The 25,025-nt window shown below is 41.9% G+C and overlaps 1 protein-coding gene across 3 annotated transcripts in view; it reads right to left on the bottom strand.

The window, feature by feature from the left end:
* Atrnl1 (attractin like 1) overlaps positions 1-25,025 on the bottom strand; it is a 543,698-nt gene that overhangs the window by 329,095 nt on the left and 189,578 nt on the right. For all 3 annotated transcript variants that reach the window (XM_087552341.1, NM_001431114.1, NM_001431115.1), the window contains 1 exon segment: positions 24,030-24,108. In XM_087552341.1, the coding sequence (XP_087408467.1) occupies positions 24,030-24,108 (79 nt within the window).

Genomic DNA, 25,025 nt, shown 5'->3' with positions numbered 1-25,025 from the left:
ACAATCTCTTCAAGATGAGGATAACGGGGTGTGGGGGAGAGGGCTGAAAACAGGAGCCTGCTGCTCATTGAGACCAACGAGCCTGGGGTGTGTCCTTGTGAAGTGAGCCCCTCCTCTGCCCGAAAGGAGCACTCTGGGTTTGATTTTTGTGGCAGGAAATGACTGCAATCACTTAACAATCTGATTCTTGACAATTCAGACTTATTCTTAAGGTCGGTGGAGTCAAACTTTCAGTCTAACTCGTGGGACTTCGTACTCACTCTTTGGGGGCACAGAGGGTGCTACAGGATGAACCTCAGCCTCGAGATGCTAGTGTGAACATCCATATTAAATCCCACAAGGCTGCAGCCCAAGCTGGGTCAGACGTGATTCAATTTCCCACAGAACACGGCAAATGGCAGCAATGGAGATGATCTGTTCCCAGGGTGGCTGCCGGAGAAGACAGTTAAAGACCTCGAGCTCCAGATCTTCCCTCTGAAAGGACAACAGCTTCAGAGGTTACCAGTAACTGATGTGACATCATTCTTTTTATTCTAAAAGACACTGGGGAAAATACATACAGATATACATACACACATGTGAAAAATATACATACACACACACATATACAGCAGCATTAACTGCATACTTGAAAGAGGTGCAGGCTATAAATATATATATATACACACACACAATATATATATATATATATATATATATATATATAGAGAGAGAGAGAGAGAGAGAGAGAGGGAGAGAGGGAGAGATATTTAATTCTAAACATTCACAGTTAGCATCACATTTAATCATAACCTGAAGTTTGTCTGCAGAGTTGAGGCCCTAACAGAAATAATAACGGAAGGCAGGAAATGAAAGCATTTGAGAGTGATTTCTGCATGATGAGAGACTAAGGCCAGCTTGTGAGGACCAGCACTCTTACACAATTACTGTCCGAGGATCAGATAATGAAATATAGTCAATCCAATATGTTTTCTCATTAAACAAATGAGAATCCAATGGGAAAGCAACAATATAATTACAAAGCACTATGAATAAACAGGACGTTAGCCCGCATTGATCCAGCAAGTCCTTGGGAAACATGCTCAAGACTTTCTGACCGACGTTAACACTCAAGTGTAATTGATTTTTAAACAGTTATTTAAATAGACATCATTTAAAATGTCTCCAATTTTATATGAGTAGTGACAATTTACACAATCGCCTGATATCACTGGCATAAATTAGATAGTGGATTTTATATTATAAATACATTTATCTTCACATGCATTTTAATGTTATAATATATATTTTAATTTTATCGTAAATTAATCATGGTTCCCAATACTGTCACAACTCATAGAGATCTATTTTCCCCCATAATTATTATTTTGTTAGTACTTCCCTAAAATGCTAGTGATTGATTCACAACAGCAGTCCAACAGGAGATTCTGACTGCCGTGATATCACACAAGTCTTGTGATGGATTCCCAGGTGTTGCTAGTTCACGCATGGGACTGCACCGTCAGGTCTGGCAATGGTAGATGGCCCCACCCCCATCCTCCTACAGAAAGGACTGTACGGATTCAGAGATAAAAAAGTGCATCATCTTTCAAGACAAATAAATAGAACAGATTATGACATTAAGTAAAATAACCCAGACTCAGAGAGAAAGTATCACATGTTTTCTCCCATGTATGGAATTTAGATTTAAAAACAAATGATTAAGAAGAGAAATTTTTGGGAGAAAAGAGGGCAATGAAGGAAAGAAAGAAGGGAGGTGGAAAGGATCACAAAGAGGGTAAATATGATCAAAGTATAGTACAGAGGCATATGTGTGCACAGGGCATGTGTATATATATGCACAGGGCATGTGTGTGTGCATATAGATACATGCATATATGTATATATATGCATATACATACAAATGTCATTATAAAAGCCAAATATACAACTTAAAATTAAAAACATGGACTGGGAGACAACCCATTTATTAAAGTAATTTGTGTGCAAGAATAATCCCCTAAACTGCAAAAAAAGCCAGCCCCGATGGCACAGGTTCCCATATTTGAGGAGGCAGAGACAGGCAGATTCTAAGGACCAATGGTCAGCCAGCCTGACCAGCCTACTTAGCAAGCTCCATGCCAATGAGAGAAATTGCTTCAAAAGCCAAGATAGACAGTTTGTGAGAAAAGACAACTAAAGCTGACCTTTGGCTTCCATATTTATGCACACACATGTTCATGTAAACTCATATGTCTTAACACACACACACACACACACACACACACACACACACACACCAAAATTTAGGAACAATATTACAGAGCCTAAATATACAAGTATTCAAAGATGTAACGCTCTAACAAGGAAAAAGACATAAACAGCATCTTTAACCTTGTCCATCATCAGGAAAATGAATGGAAACAAAGCCCACGACACACTAGCACATCACACCTCTCAGGATGTCTAGAATAACAAGACAAGACACTAAAAACTCTTGACAAGGATGTGGACAAAAAGGAGTTCTATACCTTGACAGTGCCTTGATACATCTATTAAATGAAACAGTCTATGGATTCCTTAAGGGATTAAACACAGATCTGGAAATGGCCCTGCTACACATACAGGTAACTAAACACACACCTCACCTGATCCCCACACACCAATGATCATTATAGCATCATAAGAAACAAGAGCCAAAATCAGCTTAGTATCTGCATGCATAGAAATAAAACTTTTAAAGGATGTTTGCAAGATGCAGTGGAGGGATGGGTGTGTTAGAGTAGAGAAACAGCCGGACAGAAACACTTAAAAAGCTGGGGAATGGAAATAGCTACAATGTTATCAACAATGGGGGGGAAAGAACACATAATAAAGTATGTTGGAAAACACTCTAGAAGCCAAGGCTCTGAGCTTGAGACACTTCGATGATAATCAGCACAACAGTCTGCAGAGTTTGTTTCTCAGCTCGAGCCGAGTTAGGGCAGAATTCTGACACCATTGCCTGCTTCCCGGCAAAGGAGCACAAGTCTTTTAATGCCATGTGTTAAAGGCCTTGCCACCAGCGGAATGGCTCACATCTCAGCTCTAGCTTAGTAAACAGAATGAGTTAGAGGATGGTCCATTAACAACCTATACTTTGTAAAGCTGGACATTAAGTAGAAAAAGATGAATACCCATAATGCACTCTACTTAAATCACTTTCCAAGTCTTAACGTTTTAAAGTGGATTTTATGAGCCCCTGGAAAAGGCGATCCAGAAAAACTTTATTAAAACAATGATTTTTACAGTTTCAAGGAAACAAGCCTATTTTAATTCCATCTTAAGAGATCTCTGATTTTACCAATAGATTCCAAGGCTGATATCATTAAAGTGCTATGCATTGCTTTTTAAAATCCTATGTCAACAAATCCTTGCACATGATGCACCTTCCAAAGTGTCTAAAACATACTTGTTACCAATTATTAATTTCTTCTGATCATTCATAAAGAAAGGAGGCATGAACTCTTGCCCCGGAATCCAACCACAACACTGGGCTGTGAAAACAGCTAAGAAACTTCAAGGCACTGGCAGACTGACACTGGTCGGACCATCTCTATGGGTGTTTGAATGCAAACTTCAAATTAGGGACCGTCTCCGGTCACAGGATGTACAGGCGACCGAGGTGGAAGAAGACGGTTTCGACAGTGAAGGATGCAGCGCTCACAGCGCAGTATGATTTCGACGCGGAGCGCTTTCCCTGAAAGACAGAAAGGTGGATCTCCACGCTTCGGGCACATGTAGATGCTGCCTACGGGGCCTTAATTATGTAAGGAATAATTGTGTGAGCCATTTCCTGAATGGCTTCCCTTTAAAACTCCTTCTGATCTGGCTGTACTAGTCTCTGTTGCCTGTCACGATGCCGCCCAGCTTCACTCACCAAGTGTCTCTCCCAATCATCTTTCAATATTTTAAACCACGCGTGTATTTTACTGTTCAGAGTTGTTAATGCAATGGACACTTTCCCATCTGCCAGCATTTTCCAGTAGTGTTCCCCGCACCCATCCAGACCTTTAGTATGGTCCTAATCAATTTCTCTACCCAGCGCAACGCCTCCTTCATAGTTCAAATTTGATGATGCTGATTCTAACTCCCTGACTCCACCTAGTGGTGGAGGTCGGCAGTTTGTGCAAAATCTCAGTAGTGAGCTCCCCACCGGTGCCTGGGCCTCTGCTCTTGGCAAACACAAGCCAACACTCATCTAGCCTTAGGCTTGGAAAGCTACACGTGCGCACTGTGCTTCTCCCTGGAAGCCCAGACTTGCGCAGCCAACTGTCCTGCCACTGGCATGAACTGTCTCCCTCTGAATAAACTTAAACACTGGGTGTAAAGGAAACACGAGATTCTTTCTAAACTGCTGTCTAAACCCTCTGTACATACACTCTCTCTTCCAGTGCTCAGAGCTCAGTCCACCTGGGGGTAGGTAAAGCCCCAGGATTTGTTCTGGAAAACAGTGTTCGTCATCTGTTGTAGCCAATCTCTCAGCGAGGATTATGTAATTGGATGTTAAAGGAAAATTCCCAAACTCACATTTTCTCTTCACTGTCTGTGCCGCGCCCAGAATGCAGCTCTTGCAGCCGTTCCCTGTCTTTTCTCTCTTGCATCCACTCTGCATCCTCTTCCAGAGTATTCCTTGAGAGTACCCCCTTAGCTTTAGGGGAACGATGTAAAGTTTGTGGCTGAGCACTAACTTCCTTGGGCTCTCAGGACCTCTGCAGCCGTGAGGCCCTGAGAGCTTCCACTGGCTGAGAAGAAAGACTTCCTTGACCAAGGTTGAGAAGAGCACTTGACCACCCACAAATAAAAGACATAAATATTTAGAAGTCAGCATGATTCTATGTCGACTTATCTAAACAATATATCGAGTTCCCCACCTAGTACCTATGATTTCCCCCTCACAGGCTGTGTATTTGTCTGTGTAGACCAGGATTACAGTGCCAGGCACAGATTTCTTCCTCTGAGGTGGGCCACAAACCCAGTCAAAGAGTAGGTGGTCACACCTTTCACCACGGTGCCCCTACTACACCAGTGGCCACACACTGCTGGGCAAGTTGGTATAATGACTTGAAAACATCGTCCAGGACCATGAAAGTGAGCCAGACAGGAGGGGACTCTAGACAACTAAGAGGAGGTTCCAATGCACGTCTAGCTTGGTTTCTCCATACAGTGCAGCCAAGATGTGTGGTATCTTCACTAAAATCTTGGAACTCACACGGAAAGACAAAAGACCCTGGATAACCAAACCAATCCTGTGCAAGATGACAATGATGATGATGATGGCGGAGTCACTACCATAGCAAATTTAAAGTCATATAACACAGACATGATAATAAAAAGAGCATAGAAAAGCACGCACGCACGCGCACACACACACACGCGCGCACACACAAACCCAGACATGTAGATGAATGAAATTAACTAGAAGACCCAGACCTACATTCATGCAACTATAGCAATCTGATTTTTTCACAAAGTTTCAAGAAATACACACCAGAGGAAATATGACATCTTGAACAAATGCCGTGAGAAAAATTGTCATGTGTTAAAAAACATGAAACTAGACCTTTATCCCTGACTTTGTACAAAAATCAATGTCAAATAGATCAAGACCTCTATATCAAACCGCAAACACTGGAATTGCTGGAAGAGAAAATCGGGTGGGCACTACAGCATGCCTACATAAGGACCTGTACATAAGGACCTGTACACAGGACTCTATCACTCAAGAAGTAAGTGTTAAATAGGACCTCAGGAAAAAGAAAAGGATGTTATACAGCAAGAGAAAATGACTAAGCAGCCCATGGAATGGAACAAACTCTTCTGCCAGCTACACATCCAACAGGTGATTAATGTGTGGAACACACAAAAACCAAACAGTAATGAAACAAACCACCACTCAAAGCATGGGGCTATAGGTCTGAACGCAGGGGCCTCTCGAGGAGAAACACAGATGGCTAATAAATGCATCATAAGTTATCAAGGAAATACAAAGTAATGTGGTTTTCCTTTAACAATTCGATCACAATGTAATGTGGATGCTGTAAAATTCAACCAATTTGCTACTTTATTCAGAAGTCTAAGGTCATCGACACACAACTTGTTGATAAAAAATTTCAATTACACTCAAATATCACTCCTTGCCCATTTGTGGTCATTACTTCTTCTAAGGTCTATGGTACTATTATTGTCATGGTTACTACTGAGGGCATGCGTGTGACACACACAGGCAGGTGTATGGGCTTCAGCAAGGATATGGAGGCCAGAGGACAACTTTAAGGGGTCAGCTCTCTCCTAGCTTTACCTAGGCTCCAGGGGTTGTGCTTAGGTAACAGATTTACACAGAAAGCATCTAGACCTGCAGGACCAGCTCTCTTGATCTCTCTCTCACATGGAAATCTTTGCATATATTGGTGTGTGTCATGGTGTCAGGTTTTGCCATAAGCACCTTTACGTACTAAGCCATTTAACACGTATCATAAAATGGTCTATACAGGGCTAGAGAGATAGTCCCGTGGGTAAAAGCAAGTACTATTCAAGTATGAGAAGTTGAACTATCTGGATGTGGCCGTGTGCGTGTGTAACTGTCATGGCTGTCGGCTCACAGAGGCAGGGGGATCACTAAGGCCTTTGCAGCTGCCATCCTAGCTCCAAGTTCACTGAACAACGTTGTCTTGGGAAACTGAAGGCAGGGCGCCAGAGAGCACTTGACATCCTCCGCTGACGTCTGCATGCATGTGCACGTGCATAGAGCTCTAATCTGTCACTCTCCTTCCCAATGTCTGTTATAACCTTTCTTGTCTCTTCAGTTTCCCTAGCAGACACAAGGTTGTATCTCCTTGTATGCTTATATGGTTTACTATGGGAAAACACGCATGCATTTGCCAATTTGATCATATAATATGACAATTATATTCACAATACTGTATTAAGTATAAACTCCCAATACTTTTATCACCCAAAGAGAAATTCTACACACCCTTTGCAAAGGTTCCTACCCTTAAGTCTACCTGTGATGGCAAATACCACGCTCCAATGGATTCACGTTTCACTCTTTCATTTAGTGATCGTTGATTAAGTACTATGAAAATAATGTCTACTCGCGGACTCTGACAGCATCTATAACATTGAGAAGTCTGGTGGGATTATGTAAATTCTTTATGCATTCTAGACACTGATCCCTTGTCAGATGTAGACTTACAAATATTCGCTCACATTCTGTGACTTCTCTTGTTGGTGAGCCATGAGGGAAGGGGAAGCATTCAAGAACCCTAAATAAAGTCGGTTCAGAGGAAACTCTAAGCCTTCATTCACCAGACACTGAATGCTATAGAATTCCCAGGCCCCAAGTCTGTGTAAACCACGTTTCTACCACTTATAAGCTATACAGCTCACACGTGTGTATTTGAGCAGGATGAACGGGTCGGGACAATGTCCAACGTCCGAGGAAGAATCTCATCGAACTGAGAAAGAAATGACTCAGCCAAAGACCGGGGCTAATGTCCTAGGCAGAAGGAACTGTGAGAAATAAAAACCACTGAAAGGATGAACAAGCTACCCAAGATGGTGAAGGGCAAAGAGCTTGCTGAAAGTGAGAGATATGTGGTCCATGACCCTGGAAGACAGCTATTGTCTTACACTATCCACAACGTGCAACTTAAAACAAACTCCATTTCTTCTTTAACAAACCACAGAAATGCAGTTCTTCCAGCTCCTCAGGCAACGGATGGGAAATGATATGCAGGCACCCCCACGGAGAGAAATGTGGTAATGAACACAAAGGCCACAGCCAGACTGTGGCCAGCAGCCTAGCTCGCGCTCACGCCTGGAAGTCCTCCAGGACCAAAGGCAGCCACAAAAAGGCGAAGGCTTCAACAGACAAAACAAAGACTTTTAGTAAGGGTTTGGGCGTGGAGATCAAGCAGACTAGGATATATGTAAAGACGTCGGTCGGGATATGGTTTCCTGGGGGACAGTGTGTGTCTAGAGAAACAGGAGTGAACAGACTGCAGTGCAGAGACCCACCCTAGAGCATGAGAGACAGGAGAGTTTGCATGCAGTTCATAATCTGACAGCGGGTGTGCTTGGCCATGCCCGCCCTTCTAATGTTTAATCTCCCATGTTTTTGCTGTTCTGAGAGGACATGAAACTGCCCCGCCATGTACCACATCATACCTCGGGTGTGGTGAATTAGGAAACCATAATATTTATGCAAGAAAGAACGGGTGTGGGATCACATATCTGCATGTGTGGGAACAGGCATAGGTAAGAGATGAGTCTCCACCGGCAGGACCCAGGAGATAGGCTCAAGGAGGTCGTGAGTCCATGCGAAAGTCTCCAGTCCATGTTTCATTTTAGTTTGAATGATGCCAATGTATTGTTTTCAGAGCCAGATTTAATTAAAGTACAATCTGATAGCCCCATATCAAGTGTGTCCCAGCTCTCTGCAATCTTCCCTCGGTCACCACCCACCACATGAACCTGGACAAACGATGAATTCAGCTCAGGCACTGCAGATTCTCCCAACCATAATCTAAACTCTGCTGAGCACACATAAAGTGCCGTGGGTGCTTCAGAGAGGAGCGTATACGCTTTGCAGCTTGTCGGCCTGACCGTGGTGTACGCAGACTGACGCTCTGCACCTGAACCCTCAGTCATACAGAAAGCTAGTGCTCGCTTTAAGACGCACATTCTACCTCCAATGGTAACCTTAGGACTTAGCATCCCTGACTTCAGTTTATGAATTTCACACCCGATATTAAATTTCTGCTATTAAAAAAAAGATGAGGCCAATTAGAACACATTCTGTTTCCTGTGAACTTCAATACTGATAAAAGACTCGCACTCCCCTTTTCCTGGAGCTTAAACCGCACGCGTCTCGGAGGTTTACCAGCCTGCACAAGTGTGCGGATGGACTACTTACTATGTGTGACGAGAACCCCTGCCAGACGGCTTTCTATGGAGCCACACGCATAAAAAGTTACTCACCGTTATCGTCAACTGCCAGCTTTCGGAGCAAAGTCACCTTCATTTGAAATCCACAAACATTTATCTTAAGGAAAATAAAAGGCAATTCTATGCACAATAATGAGGCATATTAAATACTGTAACAGCTAGATAAGGGGATGGCACTGACTTATCAATGGGGGAGGACTATAAAGGTTTTATAGAGGTTAGACACAAAGGGACCACAGACAGTGAGGTTGTTATCCACTATGTATTAATCCCCTTGCCGGAATTTATCTGGGAGATTTATACGATTTGAAAACTAGAGGACTGTTATTAAAATATTTCTTCCTTATCCATTAACGAGCAGGTTATCCATTAAAATATTTCTTCCTTATCCGTTAATGAGCAAGGCCTACAAATTAATCTGTTTTACTAAAATAAGGAAAATATGGTTCTGCATTCAATTAAGAGATCACATTAATATACAACTTCAATTGGGATGTGATTAAAATTTTGGATTAAAAATAGAAAATATCAGGGGTTGGGGATTTAGCTCAGTGGTGGAGCGCTTGCCTAGGAAGCGCAAGGCCCTGGGTTCGGTCCCCAGCTCCAAAAAAAAAAAAAAAAAAAAAGATCCAAAAAATAGAAAATATCAACAGAAACAGTGAAAGTGAAATTAATCCTAATAACTCTCAGTGTTTGAGTAGGCTGCTACAATGCACAGTATCAATGATGATAAATACATTAAATTCATATAAAACATTCTTTTTTTCTTTTTTCATTTTTTTTTTCAGAGCTGGGGACCGAACCCAGGGCCTTGCGCTTCCTAGGCAAGCGCTCTACCACTGAGCTAAATCCCCAACCCCCATATAAAACATTCTTGACGGAATAGTTTCCACAGCATATCTTAAAGAGTAACCAATACACAACCATTCTAAAGAAGCTCGGTGGTCTTAAAAGTGCACTGATAACATTATGTAATGACACACATGCTCACACTCTGGACCCTAGGTACCACTCACCCTTAGACTAACGCAGGTTCCAAGTCCCATCACTGCATCATGTCCATCACTAACACTGAGGAGCTCAGCTTTACCACAACACAACAGCTCTGCTCTGGGTCTTACGGGATCGGAATGCACTAATGTCAGTGTGACCAATCGGACAGACACAGTTTCTGACTCCCACCTGCAGAATGGGCTTTTAGTCTCCAGGAAATGGGACATAACTCATGGTTAACTGTGATATCACATAGTTATTAATGTGCTAGTGTCCAGAATTTGGAGGCAGTTCCGTTTCTGTGCTAATGGCCTAGACAGATGCATTGCAGCCAAACGACTCTAAATGCTAGGCTTCAATTCTCCTCAGCACAACGTAGAGGGCGGTGCACCACCCAAACGGTGCTGTTTCTAAGTTTACGTAAGAACTGGAGTTCTCAGTACTCAGACGTTTGTCTCGACTGACTGGGAAGTAACCTGAAGTAGTCCACGGAGGTTCTAATGTAGCTTCCTCTGCGATTCAGACTCTGAATGTTCACGACTGTCTCAACAGCATCACTAAGCAACACTACTGCCCTAGAATAATCGAAAATGTAATTACATTTTGCATTTCAAAGCTCTTTCTACATGGAAAGTAATTTTATGCAACTTATATGAGTATTCTAAAATAAAAGAATAGCCAAAGGTTATATGTAAATTACTAACTATCTACAGGGAGCAAAACTGACTTACTGCTTGCTTCCTGTCAGTGCGTCTGCCAAGCAAACCGGGTTCTGAAAGTGAAATTACATTCTCCACATCCCTGGGAGGAACGCTCACACGGATGACGTAATAGAAACCCACGTTCTGGGACTGGCCGACATCTCGTACTGTGATTTAAAACATTTGGCCTTACAGAGTTTTCAAAGGTCAGAGACAGTTTCGACGGTGGACTACGCCGCAGTCTACTTAAGGAAGAAATTTAAGACAAGATGCTATAATTTTAAATTAAAAAAAGAGAGAGAGAGAGAGATCTCCATGTCTGTGGACATTGATGCTACTTTTAATATACACTTGGGCATTTTTGAGGGGAAAACACCATTTGCACTAGTAGAAAGTTTGATGGAGACCAGTATTCACAGAGTCAAAGAAGGTTGACGGCTCAGGATGTCAGGTGTACATAATTTGCAAATCCTGACCACTGAAAACTTCATTTTGATAATCTGGTCATTTGAGCTGTTAGTAGCTAAGAGTAAGTGCTACAAAGTTATAAAAACCAGTCAGGGCAAAGTAGTGAATTCTACTTCTAAAGTCCTACAGTGGGCGCCTCCACCGGAGAGACAGACATGTGGATGCCACCTGCTAAGAGACAGACATTAGCACCATTGGACAACAACAACAAACATAAACATTTATAAATAAGTAATATAACAACCTCCTCCCTATATAAGCTATCAATGCCAACATAGGAAGTGTGCAAACACACCTCTTAATGAAACAGTGTAACAATAAGTTCTCTAAAGCTCTATGATTTCAGCTTGGCTCTTATACCCCGAGTGACTTACTGAAGTGTTGGGTTTCTGTACTGCTGTTATAAGCTTCAGGAAGGGTCATCAGTTTTGAAGTTGCTCCTCCAAAGTAAGCAGAGTTTACAGCCGCTTCCTAGAACCTTGGGAATTCTAAGAAAAGGTGCCTATAAAGTCTCACCCACACCAACCCCACACACAAGCTGAGCAAGGGCAGCAGCAACCCACTAAGGTGGACAGGGAAAACAGTAGGGGCTAAACCTGCACCAAGAGCCACAGACACTGAAGGAGAACTGAGAGTAGAGGATGGCCTCACCCGGGAAGAGCAACCGGTTAACCGCGCCAGCCGGGAGCTGGAGCCATACACATGAATTTCATTGATCAGACTGAACAGAGCACATTTCCGTCTTCAGGGACATATACACGCATGTAACAATTTGTGGAAAATTTGAATGTGAATGAGAGCAGGGGTATTTGGAAAGGTTTGGGGGAAGAACGGGAATGGGGAAATGATATAATTATATTATGACCTCAAAAATAAAATAGTTAATATATTGTGTGTATATATGTTATACTTTACAGCAGCAATAAATAGAAATAATGATAATAAAAGGACAAATGTTTAATCTTGACTCATATAAATGTTATTGATGATAAACTTAAATTACAGTAATTTATTAGATTTTTAAGAGATAAAATCACTCATGAGGGTGTGCAGAAAAGGGAGTGTGTGCTGCCAATCTCTGTGAACACACAGAAGAAGGTTAGAAGAATACACCTAGAAAAATAAAACCGGCTGCTTGGCTGCACAGAGGAGGACGGGCTGCACAGGGACGTAATTTTGAATTCTGAAGCTAAAAGGTCTACTTCCTGTTAAAATTTATATGAAAACAAGAAGGAGATACAGAATGCTAAATTTGTGTTAGCTCATCTGCTTAGCCAAATAATGACCCTGCAAGTAATAACGAACAGTCCATCACTGGAACGATAGTCTATTCTGAAGGCAAACTGCCTGTGTTTGCTTCTGATAAAAAAAAAATTACTTCTAAACATTACTCCCCTTACTGGAATAAAACTTCATGATACCAATTTGCCAAAGAATGGGAAACTATGTCTACAAAAGAGTGAGCTCTAGGGGACAGATAACTGTCATCCTTAGCGATGTGATAAGAGAGAGTCCATCAACATCAACCTGGTTCGCCTGTGGCGTAGACTCAAGCTTGGGCTGCTGCCCATGTGCAGAGGTGGAGTGAGAATACAGTAATGGGCTCCAGACTTAAAGTAATTCATGTGTGATAGTTTCACTTCAAAACTCAAGTCATAAGCGAGGCTAATATCCTCTCTACTCACTCTAAAGAATGTGTTCATAGCATTAAATGGCAAGAAATTAAAACAAATTGTAGTTACAGGAGCCTCAGAGAGGCTGAGAAATGGCATCGCATACAGCACAATAAAAGGCACCTTCTAGATAAGGGCAGCCTCTGTCCTGATGCCGGGACGAGATGCCTAGGCTCCTCTACAGGAGTCACAAAGTCACCCACCCTCAGGTGTTCCTTCTGATCACAGGCTTGTGAGCCACTTGTGGTGACTGGGTTTGTGCACATTACCAGGGTCATTCCGTGCATTAACTGTCTCCTTGTCACAAACTGAGTCACTGTGAAAGCTGCACTATAGAATTTGATAATACTAGATAGCATATTTATTCCACACTAAACGTAAAGTTAGATATTAACATAACTTTCCCCTGCCATGTAATTTAGACCTGTGCAATTCATAACCAGTCCAGATAAAAATATCACACTGTAAGTGTTTGGACTTTTTATGTCCTGCCTAGTTCCTGAATACTCACATCAAAGCTTATTTATTTATGAATAAGCACGTAAGCCTTAAGCTGGGATTGTTTCCCATTTATCTCATAACTTAATTAACCCGTCTGTGCTAGTCTATGTCTGCCGCATGGCTGTTACCTCCCCTCAGTATCCAAAGCCTGACGTCCTCCAGGTCATGCCTGACTATCCCCCAAAGCCCTCTCTCTGTGGGCTGCCCCACCTTCTAACCCCACCTCAGCTTGGTGTCCCTCAGCTTCCGACTGACAGGCGATGCACAAGACACTGGCCTACAGCACACTGTGGCCTACAGCACACTGGCAGCACTTTCACGTAAGTCGGAACCAGATGGACAGACTCCAGACACTCCTAAGTAGGGACGTTTAGTAAGAAACAAAGTAACTCAAACTCTGCACTGGTTAACTCTGCACCTGGTGAACCTCGGACTTTTTTCATTAATCGTTTATCATTTACATTTCAAATTATATTTCCCCTCCGAGATTCACCTCCACAACCCCCCCCATCCCATACGCATGCCCCTTTGCCTCTGTGAGGGTACTCTGTTGGGGTTTGGTGTCTGCAGATGGGATGGATCCCTAGATGGGGCAGTCCCTGGATGGTCTTTCCTTCAGTCTCTGCTCCACACTTTGTCCCTGCATTTCCTTTTGACAGGAGGAATTCTGGATTAATATTTCTGAGGTGAGTGGTGGCCCCATCCCTCACCTGGGGGCTGTGCCTATCCACTGGATATGGTCTCTACAGGTTCTGTCTCCCCTTTGTTGGGTGTTTTGGCTTATGTCATCCTTGCTGGGTCCTAGGAGCCTCTAGCTTTCCTGGTATCTGGGACTTTCTACTGGCTACCCCCAGTTCCCCATCTCCCACTGCTACGTATTTATATTCCATTCCTGACCCTATGGGCTTCTCTCCTGTCAGGTCCCTTCCCATACCTGATCCTGCCCCCTCCCTCCCCTCCCTCTACAGCCTGTATTTTGTTCCCCTTCTAAGAAGGAAATTTCCACACTTTGGTCTTCCTGCTTTTAGACCTTCTTATGGTTTATGAATTATATTGTGAGTATTCTGAGATTTTGGGCTAATATCCACTTATCAGTGAGTGCATAGCATATGTGTTCTTTGGTGATTGGGTTATCTCACTCAGGATGACATTTTCTAGTTCCATCCATTTACCTGTGAATTTCATGAAATCACTGTTTTTAATACCTGAGTAGTACTCCATTGTGTAGATGTACCACATTTTCTGTATCCATTCCTCTGTTGAAGGGCATCTGGGTTCTTTCCAGCTTCTGGCTATTATAAATAAGGCTGCTATGAACATAGTGGAGTATGTGTCTTTGTTGTATGTTAGAGCATCTTTTGTGTATATGCCCAGGAGAGGTATAGCTGGGTCCTCAGATAGTTCAGTGTCCAATTTTCTGAGGAACCTCCAGACTGATTTCCAGAGTGATTGTACCAGTCTGCAATCCCACCAGCAATGGAAAATTGTTCCTCTTTCTCAACATCCTTGCCAGCATCTGCTGTCACCTGAATTTTTTATCTTAGTGAGGTGGAATCTCAGGGATGTTTTGACATGATCTCTGATCTTTGACAAAGAAGCAAAAACCATCCATTAGAGAAAAAGACAGCATTTTCAACAAATTGTACTGAATCAACTGGTGGTCAGCATGTAGGAGAAAGAAAATTGATCCATTCTTATCTCTTTGTACAAATCTCAAGTTCAAGTAGATCAAGGACCTCCACACAAAACCAGATATGCTGAATCTAACAGAAGAAAGAGTGGGAAGGGCCTCGGACACATGGGCACAGGGGACATTTCCTGAACAGAACCCAACTACTCAGGCTCTAAGATCAAGAATCGACAAATGGGGTCTCATAAAACTGCAAAACTTCTGTAAGGCAAAGGACACTGTTGTTAGGACAAAACGGCAACCAACAGATTGGGAAAAGATCTTTACCAACCCTACATCTAATAGAGGGCTAATATCTAATATATACAAAGAATGCAAGAAGTTAGACTCCAGAGAACCAAATAACCCTATTAAAAAGTGAGGTACAGAGCTAAACAGAGAATTCTCAACAGAGGAATCTCGAATGGCCGAGAGGCACCTAAAGAAATGCTCAACATCCTTAGTCATCAGGGAAATGCAAGACAAAATGTGCACATTAATGCCCAGGTATTATAGAGGTGACAAAGAAATTCTACAAGTGCAGTGGGAGCAAGAGGACACTCTCCACATCTGTGAATATTTGCTTTAATGCTAATGTTAAGAATGCTGCCAAAATATGTGAGCATCAACTGACAGGAAATGGGTGAAGTCAATACAAAACGCGGGAGGAATATCAACTTTATATTTATAGTCCACTCCTTTGCTGTGTCAACTCTAACATCAAAACTCAGACTTCCTTCCAATAGTTCTATAATAATCCATGGAATATATTATCAGAGGACTATACAGACTTTAGGAATATGTGTGTTTATACATATAGGTATTCAATAGCAATTAATGGGTAAAGATGCCATGGATTCAAAAGAAAACAAGAGGTAAACAAGATGAAATGGAGGGGGAAGTGGAGAGGGAGGGCGGAACTATACTATAATTGCAACAATTTTTTAAAAACACAAGTAAGTCGGCTCAAGTCGGCTTCCATATTTTCCTATTCTGCACTTATGCAATAATACAGGGGAATACAAACATAAACATACATACACACGTACATATCTGTATCACCATAAAAAACAACAAACATCACACATACATTATACCATGATGTGTCCTGGGTACATATGTACTATACTGTCTAAAGATTTGTCAATGATATTGAAAGTCCTGCGCTGGGAACCACTGGCAATGGGCAATGGGTCCTCGGGTGTGTAGCAATGTCTCAGGGTTTCTGTTGCTGTGAAAAACCACCAAGACCAGAGGCCACTTGGGGAATGGCTGTTTACTTCATGACAGAGTTCGTAGTACAGCATCCAGGGGAAGTCAATATAGAAACCTGGAGGCTTGCAGGAGCTGACAGAGAGACCATGGAGGGATGCTGCTTACTGGCTTGCTCCTTGTGCTTGCTCTGCCCACCTTCTTAGAGTACCCAGGACAACGACCTAGGGATGGCACCAGCATCAGTGAGTTGGGCCCTCTGCATTCATCATTAATAATAAAGTTTAACCACCGGCATGCCCACTGAACAATCAGGTGGGAGCAATTTTTTTCAATCAAGGCTCCCTTTAATGAACTGAATGCCTGTAACAATTTTACAGAAAACAGGCAGCACAGGCTGCTTCTCCTCAATCCTGACAGCCTGAGTCTTAGCTCCCGGAATCCAGGAAACAGTGGAAGAAAAGGGAAAATAAACCACAAAGTTGTTCTGACTTCCTCACATGGGTCATGTCACACAAGCATGTCAGAACACACATGTGCATGTGTGCACACAAGCATGTCAGAATACACATGTGCATGCGTGCACACACAGAATAGCAGATATCGTAAAATCTTAAAGAAAACCACTGTTGGAAAGAGATGCAGAGAAAGGAAACAGCCCAATACATGCAGCAGTTTCTACTCATGATACTAACGTGTAATTCAATGCCTATTTTTCTTTATAGCACACAGAGACATCAATGAAAACCACTAATACTTATTGAAGTCTGGGACATTTAAAAGAATGCACCAGATAAATACTTGGCATTGCTTAAACCCACAGCACAATCTTTTAAAAGTTGGCCCTTCCCATAATTGACATTTTTAAAGTTAAATCTCGCTCAAGCCAGGTGATCTACAGTTGACGATGTCATTTGGCCCACTGCTGGTTAAGATGTTTGTTCTGATGTAGGTGTCACTGAATCCATGGACGTAAACAATATTAGCCTGGTCAGTGACATATGTACAATAAAACCCTTTCAGATCATTTGTGAAAACCTAGATTATTAAGTTGAAATTTTTTCAGAAGCACATTAAGTAGTTTAATTTGTTTCTCTTTTCTTCTTTGTGTAAACATGAATTTTCTATGACTAAGTCAATCCCTACATAATCCTATGCCAGGCCTTTCAATAAATATAGACTAAGTGTTCTCTGTAGCATGGGATGACGATGGCTCTTGGTGGTAAGGGAGCACCATGCCATAACTGAGCACTTTTTCTAAGAGCTCGACCAAATGAGGATTGATCATGTCTTCATTTGACATAAGCCACAGAATATTCCCACTACGACAAACAGATGTTCGGGGTACATAATAAATGGTCAATTACAGAATCAAACCTGCTTTCATTTAGGTTATCTTTGGAATTATATATGTAGTTGATTGAGCTTGGATTCTGGAACCTGACAGACTTAATTTTGAATTATAGCTTCTCTAGTTACTATGAACTAGCAATCCTGACTAGAATCCGTAAGTAGGAAGAAGGAAACGCATACCTCTTTGGGCAGGATACATACTAGTTTGGCAAAACACTTTCATCTTAAATTTTAGGCTCGTCTTTCTTGGCTCTAATGTAAGTATTTGTTTAGGATATGATTAGAAAATCATATTTTCAACACCCATCCTGTACCCAGAGTTAATTTTAGCGGCCCCATTCCCATGCACAAAGCCATCCCCATAAGCACAAGTTATCAGAAAGAACACGCTTTGTATATTCCAGACAATGAAAGTCTTAAAACACACACCTGCCGGAGGCTAAGATTTGGTCTGACTGAATTGCTTCTGCGTTTCCTGAACAACAGACTAGAGCAATACTTCAGGAATTTACAGGAAGAAAGAACAGTGTGATTAACACGTCTGTACTCCACTCTGTTGTCAGCCACACATCTCATACAAGAGGGCGGAATTTATCTCCAGAATCTTTTTAAATAATATAAATATCTTTCATATAAAAATGGCCCTCTGTAAATATCTTTCATATAAAAATGGTCCTCTGTAAATATCTTTGAATGAGTTCACTTTGAAGTACGAGGCAGTGTTAGATCTGTAGGAATATTCTGTATTCTGTAAAATTTAATGACTAGATTACAGAATTTGTCTGTATACCAGAAGGGTAATATGCAGAACACATATGTGGTGTTTGCCACCCACACACACCGCTCTCTCACTTTAAAAGCAAATCAAGACCTCGCACTAGAGCTGTTTCCTCTCACTCAAAGCCGAGATCTCAGGGGCAGTCTCTCCTCTGTGTGTCAGACTGAACATCTGAATCAAGAATGGGGGCTGTCACATCGAGCAAACAAAGCCCAGGGAACCACAACAGTGACCAACTTGCCAAGAAATCCCCGTGGAGGGCATGGAGCCCTTTCAACAGGAGGAAATTCATGTCTGGTTGTATGATACTGTCAGCTAGCCAAGAGGTCACAAACTCTAGAAGAGAATTTAGTGTTGTCATGTTCCCAAATTAACACAGCCTCCATGTATTCTAAACACTACCGCCACATACACAGAAAAGTGAAACCAAGTCCCCATCAAAGAAACTCTTTCTGCAGAACACAGAGGCTATTACAGAAATCCACAATGGTCAAATCAAAGAAAAAACTTTGAATTTGGGGTGCTCAGCCCAAATCCAGCTATACACCCACAGCTCAGAAACATTGAGGAAGAGTGGGGAGGCTTTTAAGAGCCAAAGGATGGGAGGACTGCTGCAAGGTCGTTTCTTCTACAACACAGTGTGCTGTACCTGTGAATTCTCAACAACATGGCTGAATGCAGAAGAACACTCCAGGAAACATGCCAAAATGGATAGGTGAAAATTCTTCAAGGCCATGCCCTCAAAGAAGGACTCAGGGCAGTCAATGGCTGCTGATGAGGGAATCTTCCTCGAGGAAAGGCCCATGATAGATTTCCCAGTCCTAAGCACATTTGCAGACAGGAACACAGACAGGATTCAGTGGGCTGTGTGTGTGTGTGTGTGTGTGTGTGTGTGTGTGTGCGTGTGCGTGTGCGTGTGCGTGTGCGTGTGCATGTGCATGCATGTGTGTACATGCATGTGTATGTGCGTGTATGTTTGTGTGCATGCATGTGTGTGTGCGTATGCACACATGTGTGTGTTCATGCAAGCAACACAGAAGGAGCTGTAGAGGACATGGAGTGGTGGAAAGATTTTTAAATACAGTGTACTCATGTATGAAGCTCTCAATTACAATTAAGGCTTTTATATTTTAGATAAAGCATTAAAAATTTGGGGGAAATATACGCATGTATAGCCAATTCATTTGGATGCAGATACTTTTCTGAATATATAAAATGCAAGGTATTATGGTTAATCCCACTGTATTTATTCAGAGAAAGTCACTATTCCTGGCCATTTCTTAATCTACCTAAATAATTGGGCCTAAATGTGATGATAATGCCCAACATTTTCAAAAATTATAATTTCAGAAAATGTTTTCTATATTTTATAGTTCATTAAAGACCATCACAAATCTTTCCGTATATAAATTCTAAATACAGCATTTCACATTTATTTCAACTAATAACCTCATTTCCAAAAACAAAAATTTCACAGTTCATGCCTCACCCCCATGGTTAATACAATAATCCTCCCTAAATTCTGTGCGTTCCCGTGTAATGTGCTGGACGTGTTTCAAAGATGGAGCTTGTTCAAAATATATAGCGCCTGTCCTTCTTTTGTTATCCATACTTATCAATCAGTCTGTAATGCAGCCAGAAAGACAAACTCCAGACTCCCAGGTCCTACGGATAAGTTTTAGGTGACTGTTCCTTATGCCGGTGTCTTATCTTACAAGAGGAACACGATGAAATGAAAATGTCTTGTGAAATAATGTGAGTGAAGTCTATCAATCGTTTTTGAAAATTTAAAGAACTGAGAATTTAGCTGAATATACTAAGGAACAATGCTTCCACAGGAATAGACGCGGCATGTACAGGCCACGCAGTGTGGGGCTGAAGGAAGATAAGGCTCTCGTGAAAGGTGTAGGCTGCTGTGAGACTTTCCTAGGATATACTCCAACCCAACCACTGAAGGCAAAACAAGTCTCCAAGTTCTTTTAACTATTAACAATTCATTCATTCACAGTTTCTTTTGTCATTCAAGTATATGATTATAAGAAAAATTAAAAATCTCCGTATAACTAGGTATTATGATAACTATGAAAATTTCAAACTCCAGGCCTAAGCTCAGCAATAAAGAAATCTTGCTTTTCGTTTGAGACCTGGATTCAATCCCAAGGACCCACAGGGCAGCTCACAACCATCCCATTCCAGAGTGTCAGACACCATCCTGTGGGCCGCAAACAGCAGGCATTCATGTGGTATGCAGACATGCATGCAGGCTTAGCCCACACATGATTAAAAAACTCAAACTATAATATTAAAATGAAGACATTCAAACCGGCAACCTGTCCAGTCACTTTCAGTCTGCATCCGTTATACACAAAGATTTCAATGTGGCGTCTAGAAACCCTGGAATGTGCCCCGACTGCATGTTCTCGTTTACCTGTGTAAAAACAAGAGCAATGACACCACACTCAGCCTTCCCATGAGCCAATATCCATTACTTTTTCATTCCTTCACACGGGCCAAAGAAAGTTTCCACACCACGTGAAGGTTAAGTTACCATAGGAACCAATTCAAAGGGGTAATATCCAAATTGAAGTCTTTATAGACTTTTAAGAGCCCTTGAATTCTTAGATGTTTTACTCAAAAGGAATAATAATCGTAGGTGACTGATATTAAAATTATATTACAAAAAGTGTACTCAAGTTCAGGAGAAACTAAGGTGTTAAAAAGTAAAAAGCAATAGACTTTATGGTTAAACATAATGTATGGTTTAAGTTACTTTCATTTTAAATAGTCCGTAGAATCCGAAAAACACCACAACTTTTATAAAAACAGTTACCGAGAGGCCAAATCAGACTCCATTGTAGAGAACCTGACCCAAGTTTGAACTCACATAAACTAACAGGCTGGTGACCAGCATTAGTTTTCAAGTTGCCTCCCCAACAAAACCCAAGCCTAGCTCCAGTGTCTAGGCTAATACCCAAAACAAGTGTCTCCAGGTTATTCCCCCAACAAACCTGCACCCCCAGGTTACAAGCCCACGCTGTGCCTAACGCCCACCAATGCAGAGAGGAGTAGAAATCAAGTTTATGACATGACTCCCAGCACCAGTCAACTATGTTAAAGACCACAGTGGCTTTCCAGTTAGATGTTGACACACTTACCCCCGCTTGCTGCTTACTGTAAAGCCTTGCCCCATAGACATTTGGGGCTCCCCACCTCCAAAACCATCCTGTGTGATGGCTTTGCATTGGAGAGGCCCGAGCTAGCTCAAACAGAATAAAGCCCCAGCTGTGAGTTACATAAGATCAGCTCCTGTCTGTTTTGGGGGAGAATAACTAACACTTCCATGGCTGCATTACAAACTTCTAAGAAAAAATATCTTTGAAAATAAATTAACATTCTGTCGCTCCTAGGTGAGCCTGAGTCATAACAGTAGTTAGTAGCTCAGTGTTTCTGAGAGAGAGACACCTCAGTGTAGAGAAGTGTGAATGAGGGCCATACGACCTGGGAGCAGAGCCGTCTTAGTAATGCTGAGTAAGGAGAGGCTAAGTAACACAGCATTCACCTCTGCTCACACATCGTCTGAAAATACAATTACTAACATAAGGGCATGGAATGATGTTAAAGTATTTGGAGATCAGAAAACAAAACCTGGGAGTTGCCCTCCCTGGGCCAACATGTGTCCCATGGCTCTCTGGGCCTTAGTAAAACAAGCCTGGAAATAATTGTTCAATGAAATGAAATCATCATCCGAATTGTATCTCTGGCCATCAACGGAGATAATGTCATGTTCGCTGTGGACACTGGCACATGCATCGTTCCCACATTTAGTGTCTTTCACTGAAAGGTATTTACAAACATTGGATTGAAGAAAACGACATTTGAAGCACGCATGGGACAGGCAGCCTCACCCTTGTAGATCTGTCTGTTTGGGCTGGGGTGAGCCAATCCAATTGGTGACAGAAAAGAGTATAGCCCTGTACTTTAGGGACAGAGGTTCACACCACGAGAAAATCCACAGCCACCCCAATGCGTTTCCATGGACTGTGGTGACCTAGTAACAGTAACAGTTGCTTCCCCACTGCTCTTCCCTAATCCTTCCAATCCTTCTCGCGTCCACAGATTTATATTGGAAGATTTTAACGTGAACAGACTATAAGTATATTTTAAAATTTCTAAGATGAAACAACATGGTATTGTGCCTCTGAGGTAGAAGAACATTCAGCCAAGTCCGCTCGACATTTACAATGAGAATGCGAGAAAATACTTTTTTTTCAAAGAGTAAATATGTTATATTTTCAAAGAGTGAATAACCGTATTGTTTCTGGACTTACTTAATAGGTAAACCTTCTACATATAAATTCAATCTGGAATAAGATTCAATCATGAAGCGATCTTTACGGTGATAAGGAGATTAAGCAGGCTGCCTTCTTGTGGTCATACACACTTGTTGCTGCAGCTGCAGAACCGAGCTCCTTCCACTCCAAGAGCAGATCGCTAAGCACTGATCTTCAGAATGCAGGCCAGAGGCCACTGTGGTCCTGTTCTGTTCCCTAATGGTTAGGGAGGCACAGTGACCAGCTATCTCGGTTACCAACTGACTGACTGCTATCCTGCCTAGAGCTCTGCTTTTCGTGCCACGCCATCTGCCAGGACAGAGATCCTTAGAGTCCACACAGAGTGCCACTGTGTCTGTATTTGTGAAGCTCCTTTGATTTACCAAGATTACTCTTTTATCATAAAACTCCACCAAGTCAGTCCTCGCCCTTGCTGTCCTGGTCATATATTGACTCACAGCTGAGCACAGGACTGGGATGAACAGAACCTTGGAGAGGGAAGAACGTCACATTTTCAAACACATTACAGCAGGTGCTGGGTTTTGAAAAATAGGAAACTTATAAATTCATGTCATATTCACTAATTTTATAGCCCCAAGTAATCTACATGATTTTAAGTAGCTTTAAGCATTTTCTTATAGGGGCAATAAAACGGGCAACAATACTAATGCACACATTAGATCAGTAAGTAGAAATTTAAGAGTTTTTGCTATACATGCTGCAGAACAATAAACCTGATTATTTGCCCAACTATAAGTTGAATGTGCTTCTTGTTTCCTTCCACTGGCCAATATGTCAGAAGACAAGAACGTGTCTTTTAATGTGCTTACATAGTCACATGATCTTTATTAGAGTATAACCGGCCCTTTACAAACATGACCACAGTAAGGAATACCATAACTAACTCTGACCTGCTCCTTTAGACACGGCTGAGTAATCAGATGGCCAAGACACGTAAAAGATTCGGATTGTCTTCCCCCAGAGGATCTACTCTATGACAACAGACATCTTCCCCAAAGCAAGCATATGGGTATACTCAGAACTGCCCTAACTTCAACAAATAGTGTTGTACAAGAGTATTCTCACTCCGAAACTAAATGCCAAGCTGCATATGTTACTCATTAGATAACAGAATTAATGTCTGTATTCACGATGAATTCTAATAGTATCAACAAAACCTGTAACCAGCATCATATGCATAGACAGTGTCCTAAAGTGGTTGTAGTGCTCAACTCTAAAATATTAAAAATAAAAAAAAATGGTTCAGTATTAACGCGTAAGCTTGATTTGACCAGTCAGTACTGGAAAGGGGCAGATTGCTGGATTAACGTCCGTGTCTGCTCCACTGTCACAGAGAGATTAGATAGCATCACTGCCTACCTCTCTCCGACGAGAAGCCCAGCAAGTCTGTTTGATCTTCCAGACCACAGCAGCCACCAGCAGTAAAGACAAAAAGCAACTAGAAGATAAAGCACAAATAATTGTATTCATGACACACCTGAAACATGCAGTAAAGTACGATGAAGTAAGTTAAAATACAGAGAGGTAAGAATCTGCCGTGATAAGTATTTTAAAAGAATTCCTTCATAATTGGCTCACATATTTCTTTGTGGACTGCTTTTGGTTTTCCTTTTCTTTCCTTTCTCTGGTTTGCACAAATCTAGAGTCATCCAGGGTAATAAACATTAACGTCTACATACACACAGCATTTTGGAGGGCACTGTCCACAAACTTGTCAACTGAACTAAATGTCCTGCCTTCTATCAACAGACTCGCTTCTCACTTGAAGATTTCTCAGGTGAAAATGGGAAAATGCATGCTTTGAAATCTGCTGAGTAATTTTGTTTTCTTTCATCCTTTTTGACCCATTATAAGTTCAACAAATGTGGGTTACATTCCAAATTCCTTCTTTAAACTGTAGACTCCCCTTAAAATTCTGGGTGAAGGGCTTTCAGGTGACAGTGTGCTGCCAGCCCCGAGGACCAGAGTTTGTTCTCCAGAACTCTCATGTAGGAGGAGGAGCACCAACCCTTCAGAGCTGACCATATGTGACTGGGGCATGCAGGTACCCCCTTCCACTAAATAAAAATGAGTAAGTGCATATTTTTTAAATCTAAAAGTATCAGTTTTAAGAAGGCAGTTCTCTGTTGCCAGATTCTGGGTCTGGGCACTCGGCTAGGTGGGAAGACATTTTCCTAAATGGTTAAAGGCCTTAACCACAGAACAGAGACAGAGGCATTGTGGGAGTGGGGCTGTGAGGGACACACAGAGAAGATTAGATTAATTCTGCAAATCTACATCTTCCTTTTGCACTGCCAAAGTCACAGCATCTTATCATTTCAAAAGATTCAAGAGATTAGTTCAGGATCCTTCTAG

Source organism: Rattus norvegicus, chromosome 1, assembly GCF_021556685.1.
Source record: "Rattus norvegicus strain SHRSP/BbbUtx chromosome 1, alternate assembly SHRSP_T2T, whole genome shotgun sequence".
Classification (NCBI taxonomy): Eukaryota; Metazoa; Chordata; class Mammalia; order Rodentia; family Muridae; genus Rattus; species Rattus norvegicus.
This window is presented reverse-complemented; position numbering and strand designations above follow the sequence as displayed.